General features: G+C 40.5%; 1 protein-coding gene across 5 annotated transcripts in view; it reads right to left on the bottom strand.

Moving 5' to 3' along the window:
- Positions 1–9,126: 9,126 nt before the first annotated feature.
- zfyve9a (zinc finger, FYVE domain containing 9a) overlaps positions 9,127–25,243 on the bottom strand; it is a 228,504-nt gene continuing 212,387 nt past the window's right edge. For 3 of the 5 annotated variants that reach the window (XM_048260472.1, XM_048260453.1, XM_048260462.1), the window contains 4 exons: positions 18,950–19,109; positions 18,674–18,779; positions 18,396–18,572; positions 9,130–11,220 (listed from right to left, as the gene is read on the bottom strand). In XM_048260472.1, coding sequence (XP_048116429.1) covers positions 11,059–11,220; positions 18,396–18,572; positions 18,674–18,779; positions 18,950–19,109 — 605 coding nt within the window. In that variant the 3' untranslated portion in view covers positions 9,130–11,058. Of the gene's footprint in view, positions 11,221–18,395; positions 18,573–18,673; positions 18,780–18,949; positions 19,110–25,243 lie in introns of all 5 variants that reach the window. The other 2 variants (XM_048260481.1, XM_048260490.1) reach the window with 1 other exon arrangement.

The raw sequence follows: 25,243 nt of genomic DNA, 5'->3' as shown, positions 1-25,243 counted from the left end.
CTCACTACACCTTTTAGGATAGGTTTGAAATTAGATTATGCATTCTTCATTGGTACCTGCTCAAACTACTCAAAACACCACAAATGTTTGAAATGACATCATACAATCTTCACTCTGACCTGCTGAAACAACTCACGACCCCACACATGTTTCAAATAACATTATACATGTTTAATTTTGTCCAATTATAACTGCTCGGTACACCAATGCTTTGAAATAGCATTACATACTCTTTTGCTTTTACTGTGCATCTTGCATTAGTGCAATGTACAATGTGCAATGTATAACTCACTAACCACACCAATGCTTACCACTCCAATGTAAGATATGATTGAAATAACATTATACACAGGTGTAGTGAGCTTTTATAACTGGACACAATAAAGCATGTATAATGTTATAAAATGAAATGATACATTCTTCAAGCTACTCCCAACACCACATTAGGAATATTTTGACCTAACATTACTTAAACTTCATTTTGACATGCTTCACTTTGTCCAGTTATATCTTGCATTGGTGTAGTGAGCATTTTAAAACTTACCACACTAATGCAAGATGTTTGAAATAACATTACACATGTTTCATTTTGTCCAGCTCATTATACATTCTCGATTCTGACCTGTTTAGTGTAGTGAGCATTTATAACTTACCAGACCTATTCAAGATATGTTTGAAATGAAATTATACATTCTTAATTGTTATCTGCATTAATTTTATTTCGATAACATGGCAAAAGCATCTTACGAACCATGAAATAATCTCATAATAGTGTTGAAAATAACCTTCCAATATTATTAAATATCATGTCAAAAACATCCCAAGAACCTCGTTTCAAAAAACCTTCCAATATTAATGCAATAACATGGCAAAACAATGCCATAGTAACAATTTCATAGCAATAACTTAGCAAAAGTATCCCAAGAAAAGGGATTACAGAAAAATGAATTACATAATAAAGTTTCAAATAACCCTACAATATCAATGCAATAAAATGAAAAAACCATTCCAACAACCTTCTAAAGAGTTTAAATTAGAGTGTGAATGTCAAAAATGATATTGCAATGATGTTACAAGGTTATTTGCAAGGCTATTCCACACTTATTTTAAGGTTGCCAAATTGTTGTATTGATATTGCAAAGTCATTTACAATTTCCATACTGATTTCAACGTTCTTGGAGTGTTTTTGCCACGGTAATGCAATGATATTGCAAGGTGATTTGCAACATTATTATGTAGTTATTAGAAGTTTTTTGGAACGCTTTTGCTATGTTATTGCAATTATATTCCATACTTATTTCAAAGTTCTTATGATGTTTTAGCCAAGATATTGGAATATTATTTCTAACGTTATTCCATACTTATTCAGGATTCTAGTGTTGTTTTACCATGTTATAAATGATATTGCAAGGTTGTTTGCAATATTATTATGTACTTATTACAAGATTGTTGGAATGTTTTTTTTTTATTGCAACTATATCCCAACCGTATTTCAAAGTCCTTCAGATGTTTTAGCCATGTTATTTGCGAGGTGTCTGCCATCCATTTTAAGGAACGTTAAGAGACCATAGACAGTAGCCTAAAAGATTAACACGGCTCTGACACCGACTATCAACTCACAGGACAGTCCAATCACAGTCTTTGCGGTCTACGTGTCCTCGACGCGAAGTTACAATTTTTTGGAGGTGTATGTCGAGCTACAGCCTCCAAGTCCTTGCCGCGGAAGGAAACGGGGCTTATCCCAGTCGATTGTCAAATTGTGGAGGACAGGTGACTATTATGTCACTATTATGTGGTGTGGTTCGTAGGCTGCTGTTGAAAATGAGTGCATCTCGCTACTTGGGTTACATTGTGAATGCACATATTGTTATCCCAAACAATTAGAGCTGTAATAGATAATTAGATCCGGTAATGTCATACAAATAATGTTATTACTTGTTATCATTGCAAAATATCGCCGCTATTATTTTACACATGTCGAAACAAGTGTTTCAAAGTTGTTAAAGTCAGTAGTGACATTAATTATGTACACCGCACAAATGCATTTTGCCTTTGTGTATATTTGTTATGTTTAGGCAGACCAAATATCAGGGGATGTACGTTGTACGATGTACGTTGATTCGTAAAGGCTGGATTACGCACGGTGCCATGAAAAATGAGTGGAATGTGGGTGTAGTCCACTATTCCAAGCAGCCAAGGCATACACGATCGTGGAGATGTGTCTCTGCTCTTCCTTGTTTGCCATATATAGTTATAGTTATAGTTTTATATATATATATAGTATATAGTTGGGGTGAGGTGCAGCGATCAATGTTATTTTTGCTCCTCGTTGTAATGTTCTATTCGCAAAAATTGACTGACTGATTTAATTTCATTGACAGTGTGATGGAAGAATAAGATTTCAGATGTCCACAAGACTAGTTCACGATATATTGAAACGTTTGCATTTTATCACTTTTAAAATTGACTTTACATTTCCAACGTTTTTTGGTGGTAATTATGAAGGTCTGAGACGTTGTGTTCTGTAGTGTTCAAATGAATAATGAATAATTTTAAACTACTGGTAATTACACTGGTAAACACAAAAAAACTTTATTTAGCTGCAACAATCATAAAAAACATATCCCACCAAGCTCCTGAAATCCGTCGAATGCATCTGCTGGGTTACAATTCAAAAACAGAATAGTTCTGTCATAAGACTGGCAGCCTTAACCCTCTTACCCCCCACAAGCACGCCATATGGCAACTGTGGCAAGGAAAAACTCCCATATTCCAGGAAGAAACCTTGAGCAGAACCTGACTTAATAGGGGGAGCCCATCTGCTTCTGGCTGGCTGCACCCTCCAATAGTAGCAGATGTAGAATAATCTGAAAAAGTAGTCTACAGGATAAGACGAGTTAACTAAAAGCTTTCCTGTACAGGTATGTTTTCAGATCTTTTTAAAAAATATTTACTGAACTCGCCTGCTTGATGTACAGAGGCAGGGTGTTCCATAGTTTGGGGGCATAATGGATAAACGCAGCTTCTCCACTTTGTTTGTGGAGCACTTTGGGTACGATTAAAAGATTAGAATTGGATGATCTAAGTTTCCTTTGTGGTTGATAAGATATTAAAAGCTCAGAGATATATGAAGGTGCTATGCCATTCAGAGCTTTGTAAGTAATTAACATAACCTTAAAATCAATTCTATAGGAAATAGGGAGCCAGTGCAGTTCAGCCAGGGATTCAGGGATGATGTGTTCTCTCTTCTTAGTCTTAGTTAAAAGTCTAACCGCAGAGTTATGTATGAGTGCCAATTTCTTTAGATGTTTTTTGGGAAGACCAGTGAAAAGTGCATTGCAGTAGTCTAGCTTGCTAGTGATAAAGGCGTGAATTAGTTTTTCTGCATCTTGTTGAGTTAAAAAGGGTCGTACTTTGGCAATGTTTCTCAAGTGGAAATAGGCTGTCTGAGTAACTTTACTGATATGGGGCTTAAAACTTAACTCTGCATCTAAGATGACACCGAGGCTTGTTACTTTTGGTTTGACCTGGTGTGCCAAGTTCCCCAGATTACTAAGAATAATATCTCGCTTTAGTTTTGGTCCAACCAGAAGTACCTCTGTTTTGTCATCATTTAGTTTCAAAAAGTTTTTGCTCATCCACTGATTAATGGAGGTTAGGCATGCAGTGAGGGAGCAAAGGCCATCTGGGTTAGTTGGCTCCACAGAAAGATACAATTGGGTATCATCTGCGTAGCTGTGGAAGTTTACATTATGCTGACTTATGACGTTTCCCAATGGAAGCATATATAGAGAAAATAGCAGGGGACCAAGGCAGCTCCCCTGGGCCACACCAAAAGGCAAGTCATGTTTTTCAGATACATGATCTCCTAGACTGATATAACAATCTCTGCCAGTAATGTAGGTTTGGATCGGATTTTTTAAAAAGGCATTCAGAACATGTTTGATAATGGTGGAGGTTAATGTACAGTATTGGGAATATAGGATAGTATTGGATAATACCGTTTTGAATGTTAAAAGTGAATAAACTCGTTTGAGAGGTGGATAAACTAAGAGGTGGGTAGGCCTAAACTCTATTTAGTTAACATCAGATGGCATAGGCTAGGCCTATACTAATGTTTTTAATATATAATTTTACATAGGCTACAGCTTTTAGACCATTGATTTCATTAAAACATATGCTAATGATATTGATGAAGGGGTGTTTACAAGGCGGAGACCTAAAACCATCCTGCTGCGCACAAGTTGACGTTCATTTGTGATTTATAATGGGCACATCTGGAAGGGTGGCGTACGCACGTTTTTTTGTGCGTACGTTCGTTTTCTCTGAATCACACGTACGATCATTTCAGAAATGATCTAAGATCAAATGAAGGATGTTTTCTACGCAACACTTTTATAAATGAGGCCCCAGGAAATTAAGGACTTAACATTACTCAGGCTTAATTATGACATGCTTCACTGTGTCCAGTTATATTCGACATTACTGTAGTGAGCATTTATAACTTACCACACCAATGCAAGATATGTTTGAAATGGCATTACAAAATTGTCCTAATCACATTTGTCGTTCAACCTGATGACAACACCATATTAGGAAATGTTTGACCTAACATTACTCAAGCTAAACCTGTTGGGGAGTACAGTCACAAATATGTGATCAGATGCAGCTGGGCCCCTGGGAGTACGATCACAAATATGTGATTAGAACGTTTTCAAAAAAGGTTCTATAAAATGACGCAATAATTACCCTCAGGGACTTTTCTGGCATTAAACAATTTTAAGAACACTGAAACTATAGAACGTTCGCATAGAATTCTAGAAGGAGCCAGGAAAATAATTCACTCTCTGGGAAACGGCATTGTCTCAACGAATTCACTCCTCAACAGGTTAATGATGACATGATTCATAGTGTAAGATATGTTTGAAGATACATTTAAGATACATTTTTCATTCTGACCTGCTTAGCATGAGCATTTATAAATTACCACACTAATGCCAGATATGTCTAAATGTGAATTTAAAAAAAATAAATTTTTGAGGGTTTTTACATTATACTATTTTTTCTTCAAACTTTTTTTTTACCCTAGTTTGATCTTTTTTGAACCTAGTTCATGTGTCTAGAGATGTGTGTGATTATTTGTACATTTTTGACAGATTTTAAAATTGGTCAAAAATCGATCAGCCATCCATGCATTTCACATTGAAATGAAAAATGAAATAAAAAATAATTTGGACAATATCTGACAGATTTTGAAATTTGTCAAAAAATCTGTCTCTCAACCTGACCGCCAAAACTAAGAAAATCTGAAAAGTACGAAAAAAATTAGACCAATTTTTTAAAACTTTTTTTTGCCCTAGTTCATGCATTTCCACGTCTAGATGTGAAATAAAAAAATCAGACCAAGTTTTTTCACCTTTTTTGCCCTAGTTCATGCATTTCACATGTCTAACCATGAAATAAAAAGTAATTTGGACAATATCTGACCAATTTTGAAATTTGTCAAAAATCTGTATTTTGTCCTAACTGCAAAAACTAGTGATGTGCCCAATGAAGCGAGGCTTCGGAGCTTGTGTCGAGCAGAAAGGGGCGTGCCAGATGAAGCCCCGGTTCGAGGCTTGTGTCGTTTCCATAAAAATCACGTGACTGATGACAAACGAGGCCTCGGTCTGGGAGTGTGACGTCTGAAGCTTCGTTTGGGACACACACCCACGTGACTGCTTCGGAATCTTATTCAAAGGCTTTGCATTGCGCGGGCCATGGCACCCGCTCTAGTGTCGGAATGAGTTGTGTTGTATTGCAAGAGTCAGGCGAAATTTGTGGGTAGCCCTGTTTTATATAGGATGCTTTCTCTGTTTGTGAATTTACGTTCTTTTCTTTCCGGAAAATGTCCATAATCCATAATATCATGCACATAGAAATAAAGAAGAAATAGCCTAGGCCTAGCCTAAAGCTTTGCCATTTAGAACAATTACATTAAAACGTGTCTGCGTTGCAATCTTGTCTCAACTTCAATCATGTAATTTAAAAGCAATACAGGCTAATAATTTCTATGTAGGCCTAACAATAATGGCAGACATAATATTTTCCTTTTAATGAAAGTTTGATTCATGAAACGTCAAACTATGTCAGGCCATGTAGGGTTTAGTTTAATTAGGCACCTGGTCGTTTCCTTTTCACTCTCGTCCATAGCGTGTTGAGGATGATAATACTTCGTCCTGATTCAGAAGCTAAGTCTACTGCGGTCGTTAAGTGGATGGGAGACCGATTGGATCATTGACTGGGATAACACATGATTTCACGCCTCCACGGAAACACCAATCTTCACGTGATAACGTGAGTGACGGGATTATGTTGCCTAATCGTATTTTATTGTATTGAATTGAGACAAACATAAATGCACATTTCTTGTAACACTTTTAATGTAATGAATGAGAACATTTCGAAGCTTTGGCATTGTGTTGAACGTTGTAGGCATTCTTTTCACCGTGGCTGCGATAATTTATGCAAAACACCAGATGTCGCTGTGTTTTTTTTGTCTTCCATGTTTCGAAGCTTCGGCACATTACTAGTAGTAGCACTCGAGGCTTCATTTACCCATCACTAGCAAAAAATAAGAAAATCTGAAAAGTACGAAAAAAATCAGACCTTTTTTTCCCCCTAGTTCATGCATTTCACATGTCTAGACATGAAATAAAAAATAATTTGGACAATATCTGACAGATTATTGGTGGCACCTAACCTCACTACTTCCTGATCGCCGCTGTTGTTGCAGGCAGCTGCACCGGCATTAGTGTGTGCTGTGTGTTCACTGTGTGCTGAGTGTGTTTCACTAATTCACGGATTGGGATAAATGCATAGACCAAATTTCCCTCACGGGATCAAAAGAGTATATATACTTATACTTACTTATACTTATACTTCACAATACAAGAATCACAGGTAGCATTAAAAGGGTTTCTGGATATTCAACTATGTATACAGCTGAGTACACCATAGGGTGGCAACAACTCGAGATAGGAATCATGGCAGGATGGACCATCTCCCCACTTGCTTTTACAATGGCAAGGCCGCGGAAAGTTGTAGGTTGCCGACGGGGGTACTTCCAACCATGGGCTGACTCTCCCACCCTCTGAAGTAATTGCAGTGTGGACATTGCTGAGTGAAAGCCACATAGGTTCCCATCCTTCGTCGTTGGAGATTACCGCCCTTCTTACACACTGGACAGTTTTCAAACAGCTGTTTGAGGCAGCTTTCAAAAACAATATACTTTTCCTGTGGACTGTGTCTCAAACCTAACAGAGCAGAAACAAAACATGATATTAGCTTTCAAATATGTTTTCTAGAATAAAAGCAATGTTGTATTGCTGGTCTATATACTAAAAACAGTAGCCAATACTGCTTTTAGTACAGCCAATACTATACAGTAGCCAATACTAAAAACTTACGAGATGTCAGATTCCTCTGTAGAATCTCCAGAGTTGTAAGTCAAGTCCAGACCCCTCCATCCATCCCCTGCATCCATGTCCATTGTCCTCTGTTTGCTTTCATTCCTTTTGCTCGTAGTAATGTGAATAATCAGTTACTTTGTAGGAAAAATTTGACAAATTTTGTGACAGCTTAAGTACAGCTGAAGTTCCTTTTGGGAAAAAAGACTGTGCCTTGTTGACCCCTTGACCATAACTAGCCTCATGACGCCATCGAGCAAATGATAGAAAATGATAGATCCAATGATCAATAGATTTGCAATGATAGACAATCTGACACTATCAAACACAAAAGGTAACATCTTGATTTCAACAAAGCTAAAAGTGGTTACTTTGAAGTATCTAAGATAAGATATCACATTAGTTTGTTTTTATTTTTTTTTTTACATACAACAATTCTTAGTTGATCTTGTTCTTGAATGAAGGAGAAAGGCTCAAAGAATGCCTATGTCTGTGCCGAATCATTTCAGCAATAGTAAATGCAACTGTTAGTCATAATACAATTCAGGACTTTTCGATACTTAAGTACATTTGAAGGCAAGTACTTTTGTACTTTTTACTCAAGTGGAAATGTAAAAGGAGGACTTCTACTTTTACTGGACCATGTGTATCTCTACTTTCACTCAAGTACAGGATTTGTGGGTGGGTGTGGGTAAGCTTGATCGGAAAATATCGTGGGTGCGGGCGGGGCAGGTCAAAAATTGACATAGGACTTCTTCTCACAAAGTTTTCACTTAGTTATTAATAATGTAGGGTACAGTACATTAAGTGCAACAAACCTTCTTGCAATCTCTCTTAACTGCATAAAACAGGTTAAGAAATGATTAGTCTACAAGACCTTCCATCTTCTCTCCCTCTCACACAGGCGCGTGACAGAGGGTGCACTGCAACCTGCATTCCTGCAACAAGCGCATTAAGTGAGCACGCTTTCAGTTCAGCTGGTCAGCTGGAGGCGCGTCGAAATAGATTAAATCCTGGAACGGTGTATTCCATTCTCTTTTTACACAGTGCAGCCAAACAGCTAACCTAAATCAACAGGATCGTCTATACAGATGCATTTTTGTTAAGTTCGTGGATGCATGTTATAGGCCTAATGATAATTTCAACTTTCTTTCATTAGACAGATGCAGTTTTGTAAAGTTTGTGGATGCATGCTATAATGACAATTTTCAAGTGCATATTTTTGAGGGTTGGGTGGGTGCGGAAGTTAAAAAACCTTAACATGCACAACACTAATTTGTGTACTTCGTCCACCTGCACAATCTGCAGCAGAGGATTTGTGTTGACATGTGTAGTGTTTATATCATTACCATGCCCTTTGCTACTGAATGTTTGTCTTGGATTCATTGCTTTAAGTGTAGAAAAGAAATAGCCCACTGTAATTAAGCAATTTTCATGCAATGAATTTGTAATGGTGGGTTGGTGAAGGAGTAAGGGTGACATCTAGTGGATGAAGAGAAAATGACACTTGGTCTGGAAGTAAGCCAGCAGTAAGCCTATGCTATAAATGAGTAGAATGTAGTTGTTTATAACAATTCTACTTCTGTTTTAGGAATCCAAATTTTAAGGCATTTCAATTAACAATCTATCAACAATATAAATAACTATCATAATGAAGTGGTGTGGCAATTGTTGAATTTGTTCTGTATTTTTATTTTTCATAATTTCAGGAGTGTACAAAGCAACTCAACTTGATGAACATGATCTCTTTGTCGATGGATGGTCCCTCGGATAACTGGAAAATTGTTGACCTCCTACAGCAGGAGCATGGCAAGCAAGGGGGGGGGGGTTAATTTAAAGTTGTGGTCCACATACCCTCCACAACTCTTTCAAAAGTGGATTTGAGGTGTGGCAGGTACAGATGGTGCTTAACTCTCTGCACCATCTCTTTTACAATGGCCTAGCCAGGAGAGAGGATTTCACATCCTCAGCCTTGTCAACAACATTCCCCATACCCTTCTGTGGCCATCGGTGGCTTAAGAACTTGCCAGTTTGCAAAGAGCATTAGAGATTTGACATCATTATCATTTGACACCCTCTCTGAGGCTCGAGTGGATCCCCTTCTGCAGGCCAAGCTCCATTTCCTAATGGCTTTATCAAGAGCCTTCCCACCTTTTCTGCAGAAAAGGGTGCAGCAGCTGTCATCAAGGTGGGACATCCAGTATATTCAGTGCATTAACCATCAGAGCAATTCAATAATGAGTCATGTCAAAGAAATGTAAGGTCAAGTCAAATATGTTAGGCTAATTTAGAATGTTACAGATAGTTTAAAGGTTCTCTAAGCATGGTTGAGTGACATCACTTCTGCTGGTGTTTAAAAAAACAGAGCTTGCTCGCCCCTCCCTCCCATGTAAATGGAACTGTCCTGAATGGTGTTTGGCTGGAACAGTTTTATATATTTCATGATCTAGGGTGGACCAGGCTGTTTTTGTTGCAGTTTTTGGAGCCTGGGTGTCAACAGCGTTTTCAGGGGTCGGATAGCGGATCATGAGGAGATGTTTGCTGTATGCGACCAAACATTTTAGAATTAGCTTAGAAAACCTGAAACAAGACTTAGAGAACCTTTAATATACACAGCACAGCTGAGAATTACTGCTGAGCAGTAATTCTGGAGATTTGACAAACCACTTTTGTTTTGTCAGGAACTGACAAAAGCAGGGACCAAAAGCAGCAGTGTAAGTGAGCTTGGTGTCCTGCAGTTTAGAAGAGACTACCAGAATGCACTCTCAAACATGTGCAAGAAGGCTCTGCATAACTGAAGTACTCCATAGTACATCTTATTTTGGGGTGCAGGGGGCCTAATGTTAACATTATTTTGTACTTTGTTATTCACTAAACATGTGCATTGTTCTTAAATATAATTAGTAAAACCTACTACATAAAACAGTTTAAAGTTGTCACATTTATCTTTTTTGCTGTGGTTAATTTTTCCTTATAGAGGTCTTAAAAAGGTTTTAAAAGTCATTAAATTTGCACTTAAAATGTGCAGATACCCTGAGGTAGGGACTTTTTGTTACACAAACAATTACACACAGTTTTTGTTACATGTCACAATCACACAATCACATACAATTACAGTTCCTGCAATACAGTAACATTGTTTGTTAATGTCGTGCAGTTCACCAAAACACAATTTAGCCAGTGAATGTCATTTATTGAATTACAAAACCCACATGTTAAAATAAGCCTCAGTCTTTTATAAATCTTAGAGGAGGACATGTAACTAAGTTAAGATAGAAGGAATAACAAGAAGGAAAAACAAGCTTGGGCACTGTTGAATCAAAAGGAAATTAAAGGGAAAATGATTGTCATTTTCCTTTGCATCTTTTTTCTTTCTCTTCAATCCATACTCATATAAAGAGAAAGAGCAATCTCTCCAACTGTCTCTCCAAGAGAATACAGTTTTTCTCTTCCTCAATCAGACAGAGAAATGACCGTGATTGATTTTCACTGAAAATAATTTTTAAGCACATGCAAAAGACATACGTTTGAAGCCGTGAAAGATGATTCAACAAATATAGCAATGGTCCCAAGATATCTGTTATCTTTTTTTTTTATCATTGTTGCTGACTTAAAAGATAAAATCGAGGATGTAGAAGATAAGTTCCATCACTACTGGGCCTTTGTTCAGCCGACAGGCACCACCATGGATCACTGGTATCAGAGCAGAGTCCAGATCACTCAGGTACTGCGACAACAATGGTTGTCCATTACTTCCAACCAAGTAACCCACCTGATGGCACACATAAATACTTTTATTTACTTCAGCATTTTATCAACAAACAACTATCATTCAAAATAATGCAGCGCATATAGCGTATTCTTATCACGACGCAAAGCATATTCCTATCTTACATTAAAAAAATGTGCCATGCACTTCTCTTATTAAACAATGCGTCCAGGGGTGCAGCAATTAACAACCTAAGGTGTGGTCTAGCACATTATCTAAAAAACGCTATTGGCCTTATTCACCTGGCGGCCAGAATGAGGCTACAGGATACACTTGCCATTACACCACAGTCCAGCACTCCATTTGGTAATGCACTCCGTTTACAAACTGCCAAAAAACAGAAAAACTGGCCTGCCAGAGTTTTTTTTCACCCACTGATTAAGAAACATAAGACCAACCTTTTTGCGCCAAGCGCCCGATGTTTGATAATAAAACCACCCCAAATGTAGACTGGACACACCCCTAAATTTATTTAAGCTTTTCGCTACTGACAATGTGTTTTAGATCGCCAAGATAGGGCCCAAAGTTTTGGGTTTACAGGCCCGACAGTTTCATGAAGTTGATCTCTGAATTCACCTATGTAGTCAAATAGAAATGTTGGTTTCATGTTGTTGTCTCTTAACAACATAAATGTATAACAATAAATGCACATTCATTTCAAAAAGATATCAATGGTATTGCATAGTCATGTTAGGAACTACCATCATCCAAGTCCTATTCAAATCATCCAAGTCCTATCCAAGTTGTATAATGAAAACAAAAGGACTTTCATTTTCTGAACTAAACCAATTTTGTTGGATTTATCCCATAAGTAGGCACTACATTCGAGTTAACAAACTACTAAGTGTTACACTGTTGTACCACGCCATTTACGCTTAAGTTATATTTTAAAACTTACACCTAGTACTAAGTAGGTAAATATAAAAAAATCTGTTAAAATGGCTTTTCGTTTATATAAAGACAAGAAAGTCTGTTGATGCTGTGACGTTAAGTTAACTTAATGTTAAAGTCCATTGGGCTGAGGACCTAGCTATGGCTAATGTTGACGTTGGCTTTTGTCCTGGGCCTCTGGTGTACTCCATCCGTGAACGGCGCTGCGCTTCGGAAAGGGATTTCTCAGGACGGTTGTGGTGGGCTATATGTGATGTGCCGCTGCCGCGACCACTGGATTGACCTGCGAGCTGCCATGGTCTGCTGCCTGGAGTCTGGATTGAGTAGGCTAACGTTAACGTTAGAAGCAAGTTTGCGGTCGCTGTCAATGTTCACCGAGGATTACCTACGACTTTCAGACTGTTCATTGCTTCCAGTGCTCTGCCAGGAAAACTTTAAATCCTCCGAGTTGGACACAGCTGTGCACCTTCATCATTGCCCTTGGACTATTCAGCCGCTTAACTAGATGCAACCAACTGGACTAAGTTAACATGAGTTTTCTTTTTAAAATGTCTTATTAATTATTTATTTTATTATTTGTTTTTGTTTGTTTGTTTGTTTGTTATCCGTCTTGAATGTTTCACATGTTGTATATTTCACGTGTCACGGGTACGCTGGCGATTACGCCGCTCCGTTAGGCATTTTTGTTGTTTGGGTCTTGTGTGTGAAGCACTTTTGTTGCACTTTGTGCATAGAAAAAATGCTCTTCATGTTTGTCTGTAAGCACTTTGTGCTCAGTACTTGAAAAGTGCTATATAAATAAATATGATTATTATTATTATTATTATAAGTATTATTATTTTATCTAAAGGGTGTGGCAATTGTATATATTTGGTCACTTACAGGCATAGTAATGGAGCCAGAAAGAGGTGCGGCTGTAGCTGGTGCCTGTGTGGTGCTACATAACATGACCATGGCCTGGAATGTACCTTTGCTGGAGGAAGATGACAATGATGATGGGGATGATCTTGATATTCCCCTGGGGATGGAGAATGACCTAAATGCTGAGGCAGCAACAGTGCGAGCATACCTCACAACAACACATTTTAGGCAATAAGAGACAATAAATATCTTGTACCATTTTTTTTAAATTTATTTGACCTGTAGAATAAAAGTGATTAAGATGTCTGTCTTTACACAATAGGGTCTATCGCAGCCACCACACTTGGCAGTTACGTCCTGTTCCCTATGTGGTGTGGCTGGCATAGAAGTCGCTCCCCTCAGACATCTTCAACTGAGGGCAGAGCTGCATGATTCAGACCTGTTGACTTCATTGGGTTTTCAAGTGGGCACCCCACTTTACCGGTGTTTCGTCAACAAGCCCATGACACCTCAATGGGGATTGACAGCAGAATCAGCGTCCTGGAACTGCTCCCTCAGCCATTCAGGACTTTACCACTCAGCTCTGACCCCCACCCTCCCCACGCTGACAGCCTGGTTTAGCCACCGCTCGCTCCTCTTTAGCCACAGCCATCTGGATGCAGTCTCTGCCTGCTTTGAAATGTTGTTCACCAGGTTCTTGCGGGTTGCCCTTTCACCCCAATCATCCCCAATGCTGTCCAAAGTGACTGACCTGGGAACCCCCTGCAACCCACCTCCATCGGTAGATTCCAGGCTCTCCAACCTCTCTGCTCTCAAAGATGAGAGACTGATACTTCCTGGATTCCTGAACATCTGTCCTCCTTGCCTGCCTTTTCCCCAGACCCGAGGAAGCCAATGAAACGGGGGCCTTTGTCTTGGGCCTTGGTTCTTTTCCGCTTCTTCTCCTTCGGCCAGTTGCACCAGCACCTGATCATGGCGCCACCTGAACCTTCCCTCGGTCAGGCCTGCCCGACAGGACAACAGAATGTGTTCCAGGTTTGCTGGTCTCTTGCACTGTGCACAGGAGGGATCTTCCGTCAGTCTCCATCTTTGGAGATTCGTTGGTGTTCATACACGGAGCTGAGGAGGAACTTTATCCGATGCCCCTCTATGTTCCAAATGTCCTTCCAACTGAGGGATCTTCCTCAAACACTTACCGGGTCCAGCTGCCTTGCTGTTTCATGGCTACTGCCCTGGCTTGTCTGCTCTCTTCCTCCACAGCCCGTATCTCCTTCTGCACCATTCCTTTCCATTCCTTTGCCCCTGCTTCCTTCCAGCTTGCTCAGGTGATGACTCCTAGGCCCAGCCTCCCCTGAGTCACAGTGCCCATGATGTCTGCGTGTTGTAAGTGCTCCTCCACTTCCCTCAGAGCTCCACTGGCCTTCCACTTCCGGCATGTCTTCACCACGATGATCGCCTGTCGCACAACCTGAACATCACTGTTGCGCAACATCATGGCCAACCGGACTTTGATTGTCTTAAATTTCTCCACGACTGATGTAATTGGCAATTGCAGTTTGCTCCCAGAGCCGTATAGCCCTACAGAGCAAAATATTTGGGTGTTTGGGCTTCTCCACTGACTTGACGAATAGGTTCATTGCCGTTGTGAACAAAATGATGGAGATTCACGATTCCGACCTCCAAACTCTGCCAGTTGGTAGTGAAGTCACCAGAGGTGAAGCGCATCTTGAAGTGCCCGAAGTAGTTCTGGAGGAGCAGCTGTACCCTTTGGGGGACGTGGTAGGCTTTGAGCGTGTGGTTGACTAACTTGTGCGGCACTGTGCAATAGGCCAGGGGTTCCCAAACTTTTCAACCCGCGACCCCCAAAATAACCGTGCCAGAGACTGGCGACCCCCACTATCCCTGGATGTGACTCAAAAAATAAAATAAAATGTGCGCACTGGCCATACGCACTAGGCTTATCCAAACACGGGCTTCCCGACCCCTACTTTGGGAACCCATGCAATAGGCGTTCGTTAAATCAAGCCACAGGACTGCTAGATCTCCCTGGTTCCTCTTAGCGTCCTCGATGACCTTGGAGATGACACTGTTGTGTTCGATGCAATCGGGAACTCCTGGTACTCCGCATTTCTGTACTGCAGTTCTGTACTGAGTCAGCCTCTTTGCCAAGATTCCAAAGAACACCTTCCCCTCCACATTCAACAGCGAAATTGTGCGGAAGTCTTTCAAGCTGGAAGAGTCATTCTGCTTAGGGGTGAAGCAGCCCTCGGCAATAATAAAACTGTCTGGCAGATGGTTCTTCCTCCACAGTACCTTTTAAGTAGCCTCCAAAGATGTCTCCTCGGCCCCTCACAGTTCTGCACAGCTTAGTTATTCTTCACGCCTTGGGTCACTGTGCACTTTATGGAGGTGCTCCTCTACCTCCTCCTTTGGGGCCTTTAGCACTCCTGATTTTTTGACTCCAAGGAGACCTGACAGGTACTTGAAGGAGTTTTTGGTGAACTTGACCCTCTCCTTCTCCCGCTTCCTTCTATCCCTTCGCTGGCACTCTGCTCGTCGCAAGGTCTTCTATGCGCTCCCTCACGTTATCTCGCATCTCTTTAAGGGCAGGTCTTTTGTCTTCAGGAGCCAGCCGAAAAACCTTCTTCAATCTTCTCAAGTCGCCTCTGAGTTTTGCAATTTCCCTTGAGCGCCTGTTCTCTCCAGCATGCTGTGGTCTGTCTCTGCTCCATCCCAAAGTGCTCTGCTCCCATGCTCCAGATGATAGTGGACATTGCCTTCATCTTCCTACCAATGTCACCAGCAAGGACAGATTCCAGGACTTGGTCTACTTCCATGTCAAAAGACTTCCAGTCTCCCACTTTCCTGGCTGCTGCTGTTGGTCACAACACTAGCTGTTTCTTTGTTTCTTCTCCCTCGATGGGCCGGACTCGCTGGCTTGTTTCCTGGCTTGCTTGCCCCTCTTGATGTTACTGGTCGTCTGATACGTTGTTGGTACTTGGGAGAATGCTGACGCCTTTGTTGTGTGCTTGGAGATTCTGGGTACTATAGTTGGACACCTGACCCTGCCTCTCCTCCGTCTCACCAGGTTGTCCTGAGCGTTGCACACTATTGTGTAATAAACAGCCCATCCTACTCTGGTGTATCTTCAGACCTCTATCGCCTTTGCAGACCTTTCCACACCTACAGACTCTAGTTGTTCTGTTGTTCTGAACCGTTGTCCTTTGATCGTCATCCGTTGTCATAACAGTTGTCTGTCCTATAGGTTGCTTATCCTCCCTCGCTCTCGCACGACTTTGGGGGTGTCTTACAATGTACTTTTCCATAGCGACTTGAGTTGGGTTCCTCCTCGTGGAGGACGTGCTTTGGCTTGCCAAGCCTTGGCACCCTGTTTCTGGTCTTCCCCAGACGCCAGCAATCTCTCCCTGCTGTCACCACTCTTCTGTGGTTGCCAACTAGTCTTTCCTAGTGGTCACTGGGTCACCAGATGGGGAATGTCTTTACACGATAGGGTCTATTGCAGCCACCACACTTGGCATACATAAACTAAAGCTCATGAAAAGTTTGTAGTTTTGTTGTGTTCCTCCTGTAATTTAAACATTTCTAAATTTAGTTTGTATTATTATTATTTTTTCCTTTTCGACATTTAATTGTAATGTCTCTTGTTTTACTTTATTGTTTTACAATAACTCGTTGATGTCTTCCTTTCCACTGAGTTTTTTGGGTCCCCTCAGACTTTTTTTCGATGGAGGTCAGAAGGTGTTATGTCTGGCTGGCTGACGGATGGTGTTGGGTCTGGCAGGCAGACAGATGGTGTTGGGTCCAGCCAGCCATCAAATGGTGTTGGATCTGGCTGGCGGGCCACACTGACTGTCTACTCCACCTCCTGCAACACCATAAGAGGGGGAGAATCTTCCCCAATTATGTCCAGGACAAGCGATGAATATGGCACTATGTCAGCTTTTGGTCCACCCCCTATTGTGACTGTCTTGGGGAAGTACTCCGCCGCCTGCATTTCCAGGTCATTCCATTTTTTGCGTACATCCTTCACCTCTTTGGCAGCAATGCCTTTTGCATTGAAAGCCTCTGCTATGTCCTCCCACGTCTGCTGTTTTCTTTTGTTAGTGGTGAACGTGTTGAATTTGTACTCTAATATGGTTTTGTTTTCCCTGTATTTAGAGATTAGAATGATGATTTCATTGTGTGATAAGTTTTTTTCCTGGGTCTGCGAGGATCCGTCATGGTCAGGCCTGAAATACATGACAAACAACATAGACTACATTAAGTTATAGTTTGTCTTAAGTTTTGCCTACTGCTAAAACTAGCCTAAATCATGACACATAACCTAAATCACTTTGGCATCTGCCAAAAACCATAGGTTGCATTGAAAAGCAAGATTAGGTTACATTTCTTAATGTCATCCTAGCAAGGCTGTCATTTAGGGCTAATGTATTAGCTAAGATTAACATTATTGATGTTGACAGTCTGACATAGCAAACATTTAACTTACGCTACACTTATAGTAACAATGTAACACATAAGCACTACTGGTAACGTAAACGTAACGTACTGGTAAATAGCAAAAGGTTAACCGTTTGTACCTTAATTATTGATGTCAGTGTCAGAAGTGCAAACAACTTACCGATTTAACTTCCTTCGTGTAGCAAAGTCGGCTCTTTTTTTGCTTATCCTGTTAACGTTAAGTCTGACGTGAACGCTCGGAAAAATGAATGTTAATTTTTTTAATAATTCGGTAAATTTGTTGCTAGACAACCCAACTAACCAGAGTGAAAACGTACTCGTGAGAAAACACACTCTACAAACCATGAGAAAAAGCTTAGATAGCCCAGACAATAAAATAGCTTTAACAAAACAAATTCATGTTAAGCTAGTCTTTATTGCAAAATATACGAGAAATATAGAGTATCTTAAGACACAAACCTACAACGATTTAGAGTGAACGGGCAGCTGACATTAAAGCAGACTAAGGAGATTAAATAACGATAGAACTGTTTTTCTCCTCTGGCTTGGATGCTGAAAGTTTTCATTCAACACATGTGTAGCTACTGCCACACCTCCTGTTTACATTGTAAGCTGCCAATGATTGGCTTGATCTAAACATCATTAAATGCGACACTTATTTGACCCTGGGTCGATTTACACACTACTAGTTAAGTTCCGTCTTAAGTTATGGTGGTGCAACTGAAATTTAAAACAGCGCTAGTTTGAAGCTACTCGTAAGAACGTATGTTAACATCAATTTTACACTCGAACTTATGATCGACCTTAGATTCTACTACTACTACTACTAATACGTTTTATTTGTATAGCACCTTTCATACACAGAGGGCATTGTATGATTAAGTGTTAACTTAGACAAGACAGACACAGTTGTAGCATTTTCCCCATTTTGAATAACCACTAACCTTATCTGAGTCCATTGTGACACGTAAGCCCAATTTGACCATGCCATCTTCCTTCAGCATTGTCAGATGTGGGCATAGACCCATGCAGAAGGCTCGTGCTACATTCTCTGTAAGACGACTATGCTCAATCGGGTCACTGAGGAAATAGGACTGGTCTTCTTTCTGCAAGAAGAACACCTGTACCATACAGATAAAAAGATAAATCATATGTCTAATGATTCCCATCAATTAGTTGTACAGTATGAGTTCTCTATTGATGATGCAGCTGATTACATTACCTCTGTCCAGCGAATGACTTTCCCGTTGGCTTTGTACTCAGCACCATGGAAAATATTTATGGAATTGATGGATTCCATGGACTTTCCATCAATGGGACTGATGATGCTATGATGAGTATGATTAAAATACAATAAAAATAAGATATTTGTAACTTACCACTGCCAATGAATCACTCATGGGTAAGCATGATAAGTTGTATCTCCTTTGAGGGACCTTCACTAGTACACTCATTCATTAAATTATTTGTGGATTCCTTGATGCATCCTTCAACCCACCCACGGTTGAAGTTATGATCATCTTCTGTCCACTGAATATGAACATGCTTCTGGTTCTCCAGTTCAATTGTGCCGCAGGGTATACTGTAGTCCTTCATGTCCTTCAAGGCCTGTCGTAGCTCTTCCATAGTCTCTGTGGTGATCTGCACCATAACTCCATCTAAAAATTACCAAATATGTCTGTTATACATTGTCAGGCTCTGTGGACTTTTTCAGAGCAATGACTATCTTTTGTGTTATTTAGTATTTTGCATGTTACTCCCCCATGTCTTATATATGTTTTATATAGAGTCACCACACGGTCACCTGTGATTGTATTGAGTAACCTGTGGTAGCTCTATACAAAACATATTGATGTCAATGGTGCATTTTGCCCATGTTCAGGGTGGAAAGTGAAAAATAAAGATTTGCATAAGACAAGTCAAATTGGTGTTTTTGAAAAGAAAAGATCATGGAGAATAAAGAAAAAAAATATTTAAAAAATCTTTGTATATTCCCACAAGGTGTTTGGGTGCTCTGAAAATGAGAACCAAAATGATTTTTTAGACTTTGTAAAGTCTGCTGTTCAGACCCTGAAGGAATTTATTTTCTGTTCATTGTTTTTTGTGAGAGTGTTTCTACTTACCTCAGTAAGGAAAATAAATCAAGAGCCTATGTTGAGTACAAATATGTCTTCTGAAGGCTTAAACAGAGCCCAGCCAAAAACTCCAATAAAATTTGTACAACTTTGAGGGACAGCTATGACCATGCAGGATTATCCAGACCAAACGTGACGATTTTGCTACATACTATTCCTATTTATGTACCAGCATACAAAATTTGAGCCTCCTACATGGTTTAGTTCTTGCGCTGTGGGCTTGTGAACTTTGACAAAAATAAGAGGCCGAACAAAATCGACACCCCCCCTCCCCCTGTAAAACTGGCTGTATCTTGGAAAGTATTGATCTTACATAAGAGTAATTTTACAGTGTGTCTCCTGGGTAACATAGGTACACCTGGTAATTTTTTCAGAATTTTTTGAGACCTAAGTGCGTGGGCCCTGGTTGAACTGACGTGGAATGACCCCATATTTTAATACTCGCATAACAGCCCTGCCATAGGGCCTGTCTCTGTGTTGCCCTGTTGCTACCCCCTTGCCCTTCCAACGAAACAGATGTCTTCAAATCATCATTTTCCTTGCTTGAAGGCTTAACTTAGAGTGATGTTAACCTATTTAAGTTTAACGTGATTGATTGTCGTGAGAGAGCGATTCATTGGCGCTTGCATGTTCGGCCTTATGTTCACGCGCACCTGAGGATACTCAGCTACTAGAGAAAGAATTTCCCCTGTTTGTATGTTCACTCCAAGTTGGCCTACCATAACTTACCAACTCTGCACTGTAGACCCTAACTGGCTATTTATATTTTTCTGTGAAATAAGCAAATGTATTTGTTCAACTTTATGAAGCAGAATTACGCGCTAGGCTACTTGGAACATAACACATTTGACAAAGGACAGATGTATGTTGCTAGTGACAAAATATTAACCCTTTAGGCGCCATGAAGATGTCGATTTTGACATCTTCATTTCAAAAGGCTATATCTTAAAAGTGATGAGATAGAGACTTTCTGTAAATTAGAGAAATATTAAGGATGACCCAAAGTTTATGTAGAGATGAAATGTTTATATCTAATTTGCATATTATGATGTCATATGGTGGTGGCCATCTTGAATTATAGAATTTTCATGAAAAGTTGCATGTTTGAATGATAAAATGCACCACTTCTTTTCCCCCAAAATGTCCCTCACCTTCTGTATGCTATATTGGACAATACTGAATGCTCAGGTAATAGTAAGTAGTAAACAAACTGTATAAATCATTACTAATAAATGGCAGAAACAAACCAAATGCATGTAGCGGTAGGCTGGCCTTTTGCTGTAGAGATTTTCCATTTACTACATACAGTAGGCACTCTGATTCCATGTATGGGGCACATATATATTATTCAGATGACACACAAACACAAGTAGACAAGACCTGTTTAGTTCAAAAGCTCACTTGCCATGGCAAGGCACAGATCAGGAGTGAGATGACGAGACAAGACAAGAGACAATGTTAGTATTTGTTTTCTTTTTGTTGATGTTTTTTTTGTTGTTTTTTTCTTAGCTGACAAAGACACACACATCACAAGGACATGAACACACAAAAAAGAACCTGTCCTAAATGGTCAGGGAAATAGATAATCAACAGTGTAAATCATTACTAATAAATGGCTGACAATTTTTTTTTATGTAGCAGGCCTTTTGCTGTAGAGATAATGACTATCCATATCCATATCCTATCCATACAGGGCCGGCATTCCCATCATCTTGTGATAGACTATGCATGGCCTAATGGCTCTCCTGCCCCGATGTCACCACCTCTGCTCCTGTTGCGAGCAGCATGGCCAGATCTGCCTCGGCCAAGCGCCGAGTGGGAGAGAATTTGGCGCAGCTTCGGACTAGGCCTACTGTCATTCTCATTGCGACTCCCCACACTGCCTCTCGTTCCCCCTAACTGTCCTATGAGCACTTCGACCTCGCCTAACATACCCAGTGGCATTAGACAAAGGCTCCACCACGCGTGACTGTCGCCGCTGATTGCGGAGAGGCACACGCTCAGAAGACAGAAGCTAGAGCTATGGATATTAGGCTATCTCCAGCCTCGTTAAGCCACACCACTAACACCCTGCTAACTTCCTGATGAACACTCAACCCGTGAAACATTATTCCCACCAGTGACATTGGGCAAACGATTCAACGTTTGTGCTTGGTGTAAGCTAAACTATGGAGTAAACTCTCACTTTGTCCAGCTGCATCATTGCAAGGCAGGGACGATCTGAAGCCTCACTAAACAAATCACCGTCATTTTCTGAAGGCAGATATTCCCCTTCAGAATCAGGGTCCTTGAATAGAAGACCCAACACTTCATTTCAGGTAAACTTTTTTGATGCCATTAGACGATAATCTAATGCAAATACTCGCTGACGTTGACAATATCGCTCTGACAAAGTGTCTCACACGCACACTAGCTCCGGTATTTCACGCACTGATTCATTGCGCTGTAGTTAGAAAGTTTTGTTTAAAGCATGTCGTTTTTTCGACTCAGGGATGACGTATGACTTGTATGCCATCTAGTGGAGTGGAGGTCGAACGACATATGACACCCTATTTGACTAAATCGGCCGTTTTATTCAGTACCGCATCTTGTCGAGTAAACTCGACTGTGGCGCCTAGAGGGTTAACTTTCAGTGTTTTACGATGTCTTTGTCATGGGGAAGTGTTTTTCCCCATGCATTTTATTCTAGGCTACTGTCAGTGACTGCCGTGAGAGAAGCGGGGTCTGTGTTGTGTTGTGTTGTGTTGTGTTAATTTATTTTCATTGGGCATGCCGTGCAGTGCCGTGCCGTCCACAGCTCCAGAGTTCTGACAAAGCCGAAATTACTCCTTTTGAAACAACATTTCCTAATTCACCCGACACTAATATTCAAAATGTTGAAAACTATTTTGGCATAACCTATAAAGCAGTTTAATTAAATGGAATGTTAGTTGTAAACAAACGAGCTACTTGGTGAGGCTTGGCCTCACAGATGCGCTCGTGCCTTAGATGGCAAGAAAAATCTTCACAATATAGGCCTATTAACTGACCACCCGATTCACATTGGCTGGGGGGCAGGGGGGCCATCAGACATTTGTGCCCAGTTAATCCAGCCCTGCCCCCAAAAAAACACACCTTCCCACCTCTGTGACAGCTTAAAAGAAGTCGAGAGGACTCCTAACTCAAAGACCTATTCACAAACCTGCCGCATTTCGCCGTGTTTTGAAATCCTTTGCAGCTACAGGAGCTTCCAATCGTGAGGAAGCAATTTTGCATTGTAGGCATAAGTAACATGCAATAACGCCACCAACAACAACCAAAACTAGGCTACTCATTGTCAACATGTAAATTAAATGTAACATTATTGTGAATCAAATTAAAATGTTCTCTTTTGCAAACGTAGGCATAGTAACAGAATAATTTAATAATGTTACAAAGATACTACATCAATCCGTATGTTTCATTAGGCTACTAGGCTATTTGTTTTGCCTTACTCTTGATTCATTTAGGCTAGGCCTTTTTATTAAGGGGCCGTATTCACAAAGAATTTTAAGGCTAAAAGTAGCTCCTAACTGGCGAATTTCGGAGCAACTCCTAAAAATAATGGGCATGTCACTCCTAATTTTTTTCACTAAAAGCAATTCACGAAGCATTTTAGACCTAAAAGTAGCACCTAAGTCTGGGACAGCTTAAAAGAAGTCGAGAGGACTCCTAACTCACTAAGACCTATTCATAAACAGCTTTTTGTGGCATTTTACGTTTGCGATGTTTTTGAAATCGTAGCCTATCGCGGCAACAGGAGCTTCAATGTGAGGGAACAATTTTGCATTCAAAAAAGGGATGCAATAACGCCACCAACAACAACCAAAACTACTCATTGTTAACATGTAAATTAAATGTAACGTTTCATTGTGAATCAAATGAAAATGTTCTCCTCTTTGCAAACGTAGCCTAGGCATATGGTGACAGATTCATTTAATAATGTTGCAAAGGTACTGCATCAATCCATAGGCCTATGTTTCATTAGGCTACTCTTTATTCATTTAGGCTAGGCCTTTTTATTCAGTTATTAATCATCTTCCGTCCTTCGCACTACTTGTGTAGCGCACACATTCTCCGATCGGTCACCTGTCACTCATCATCGGAAGGGAGGTGTTTGGAATCATTCCCGCGTTAGCCAATCAAGGTGGTCCCTTCAGTCAAGCTCGTGCATGAGTAATGATGTCATCCATAGCAACGAAGACTCACTCCTAGTTTACGAGTTGTCATTTTTCTTTACCAAGAGTAGGTCTGAAAGGCTTTGTGAATAACTTTTAAGAGAAAACTCCAAGCTAAAATCTTTTAAGTAATAAGTAATAACACAATCCAATGTGTGTCTCAATTGTCCCCCGCTGACCACCTCACACATTTCTCTAGCCTAGATTTTGCAACGAACTTACATGACACAATGCCATAAAATATGCCAGTTTTAGGACACAGAATAATGTTTGTAATGATACCAGTTAGGCCTACGTTTAACAGTAACAAGTGTAATGAGCTATTCATTGTCGAAGGTGCATGGTGAAGTGAAATTCTTACTTTGGAAAACAAACATTTGCCGATATCATCAGAATATTGCAACAGATTCTGTGTGTTCTGGACTGCAGGTAACTTGTTAAGCCAGTGGTTTTCAAACTTTTATTTCATTTCCCACTTTGATAAAGGGGAATGACTGATGATAGTGGAGATAACGTCTTATCCCGGGCCTTTGCAAGTCAGCATCTCCGACGGTAGTCTACCCTATTAAAAATGTTTCGATGTCCCAAACGGAGAGTCAAAGTCAAAGTCAAAGTCAAAGTCAGCTTTATTGTCAATTTCTTCACATGTTCCAGACATACAAAGAGATCGAAATTACGTTTCTCACTATCCCACGGTGAAGACAAGACATATTTTACCAATTTAAGTCCACAGACAAACATAACATTCAAGTAAACAAAAAAGTAAGTAAATAAGTAAATAAGAGGGCACATATAATAATGAAAAAATAAGAGCAGCAAAATTTGGTTGAAATTGTGCATAGACAGTCAATAAAATACTAGTGCAAAGTCAGGCCAATAAAAGGCTTGGGTAGTTCTGTTTGACCTAAGTAATAAAGAAAGTGGCATAGTGGCATAGTGGTGCAAGTTATGTAAGAGCAGCAGAAGTGTTGTGTTTTCAGGACAACAACACCAAGTTGTAAAGTGTACAAGTGTGCAAGTGTGCAAGTGTGCAAGTGGAGTAGTGCAGGGCCATTGTGGGTCCAATGTCCAGGATGTTATGTGGCTGAGGGTGGGGGGAGAGGAGGGAGAGAGTTCAGCATCCTTACAGCTTGGTGTATGAAGCTGTTGGTGAGTCTGGTAGTGCGGGAGCGCAGGCTTCTGTACCTCTTCCCAGAGGGCAGTAGATCAAACAGATTGTGGCCGGGGGTGACTTGCATCACTCACAATTTTGGTGCGCCTAACTTGCGGGTGAGGTGGGTGGTGTAAATGTCCTTCAGGGAGGGGAGTGAAGCACCAATGATCCTTCCAGCTGTGTTCACTATGCAGCTGCAGGGCTTTCCTGTTGTATTCAGTGCAGCTTCCGCCCACACAGCGATACAGCTGGAGAGGATGCTCTCAATGGTGCCTCGGTAGAATGTGGTCATGATGGCTGGTGGAGCA

This window comes from Alosa alosa, chromosome 1 (genome assembly GCF_017589495.1).
Source record: "Alosa alosa isolate M-15738 ecotype Scorff River chromosome 1, AALO_Geno_1.1, whole genome shotgun sequence".
NCBI lineage: Eukaryota > Metazoa > Chordata > Actinopteri > Clupeiformes > Clupeidae > Alosa > Alosa alosa.
The sequence above is the reverse complement of the archived record's forward strand: the minus strand, read 5'-3'. Positions and strand labels throughout refer to the sequence as shown.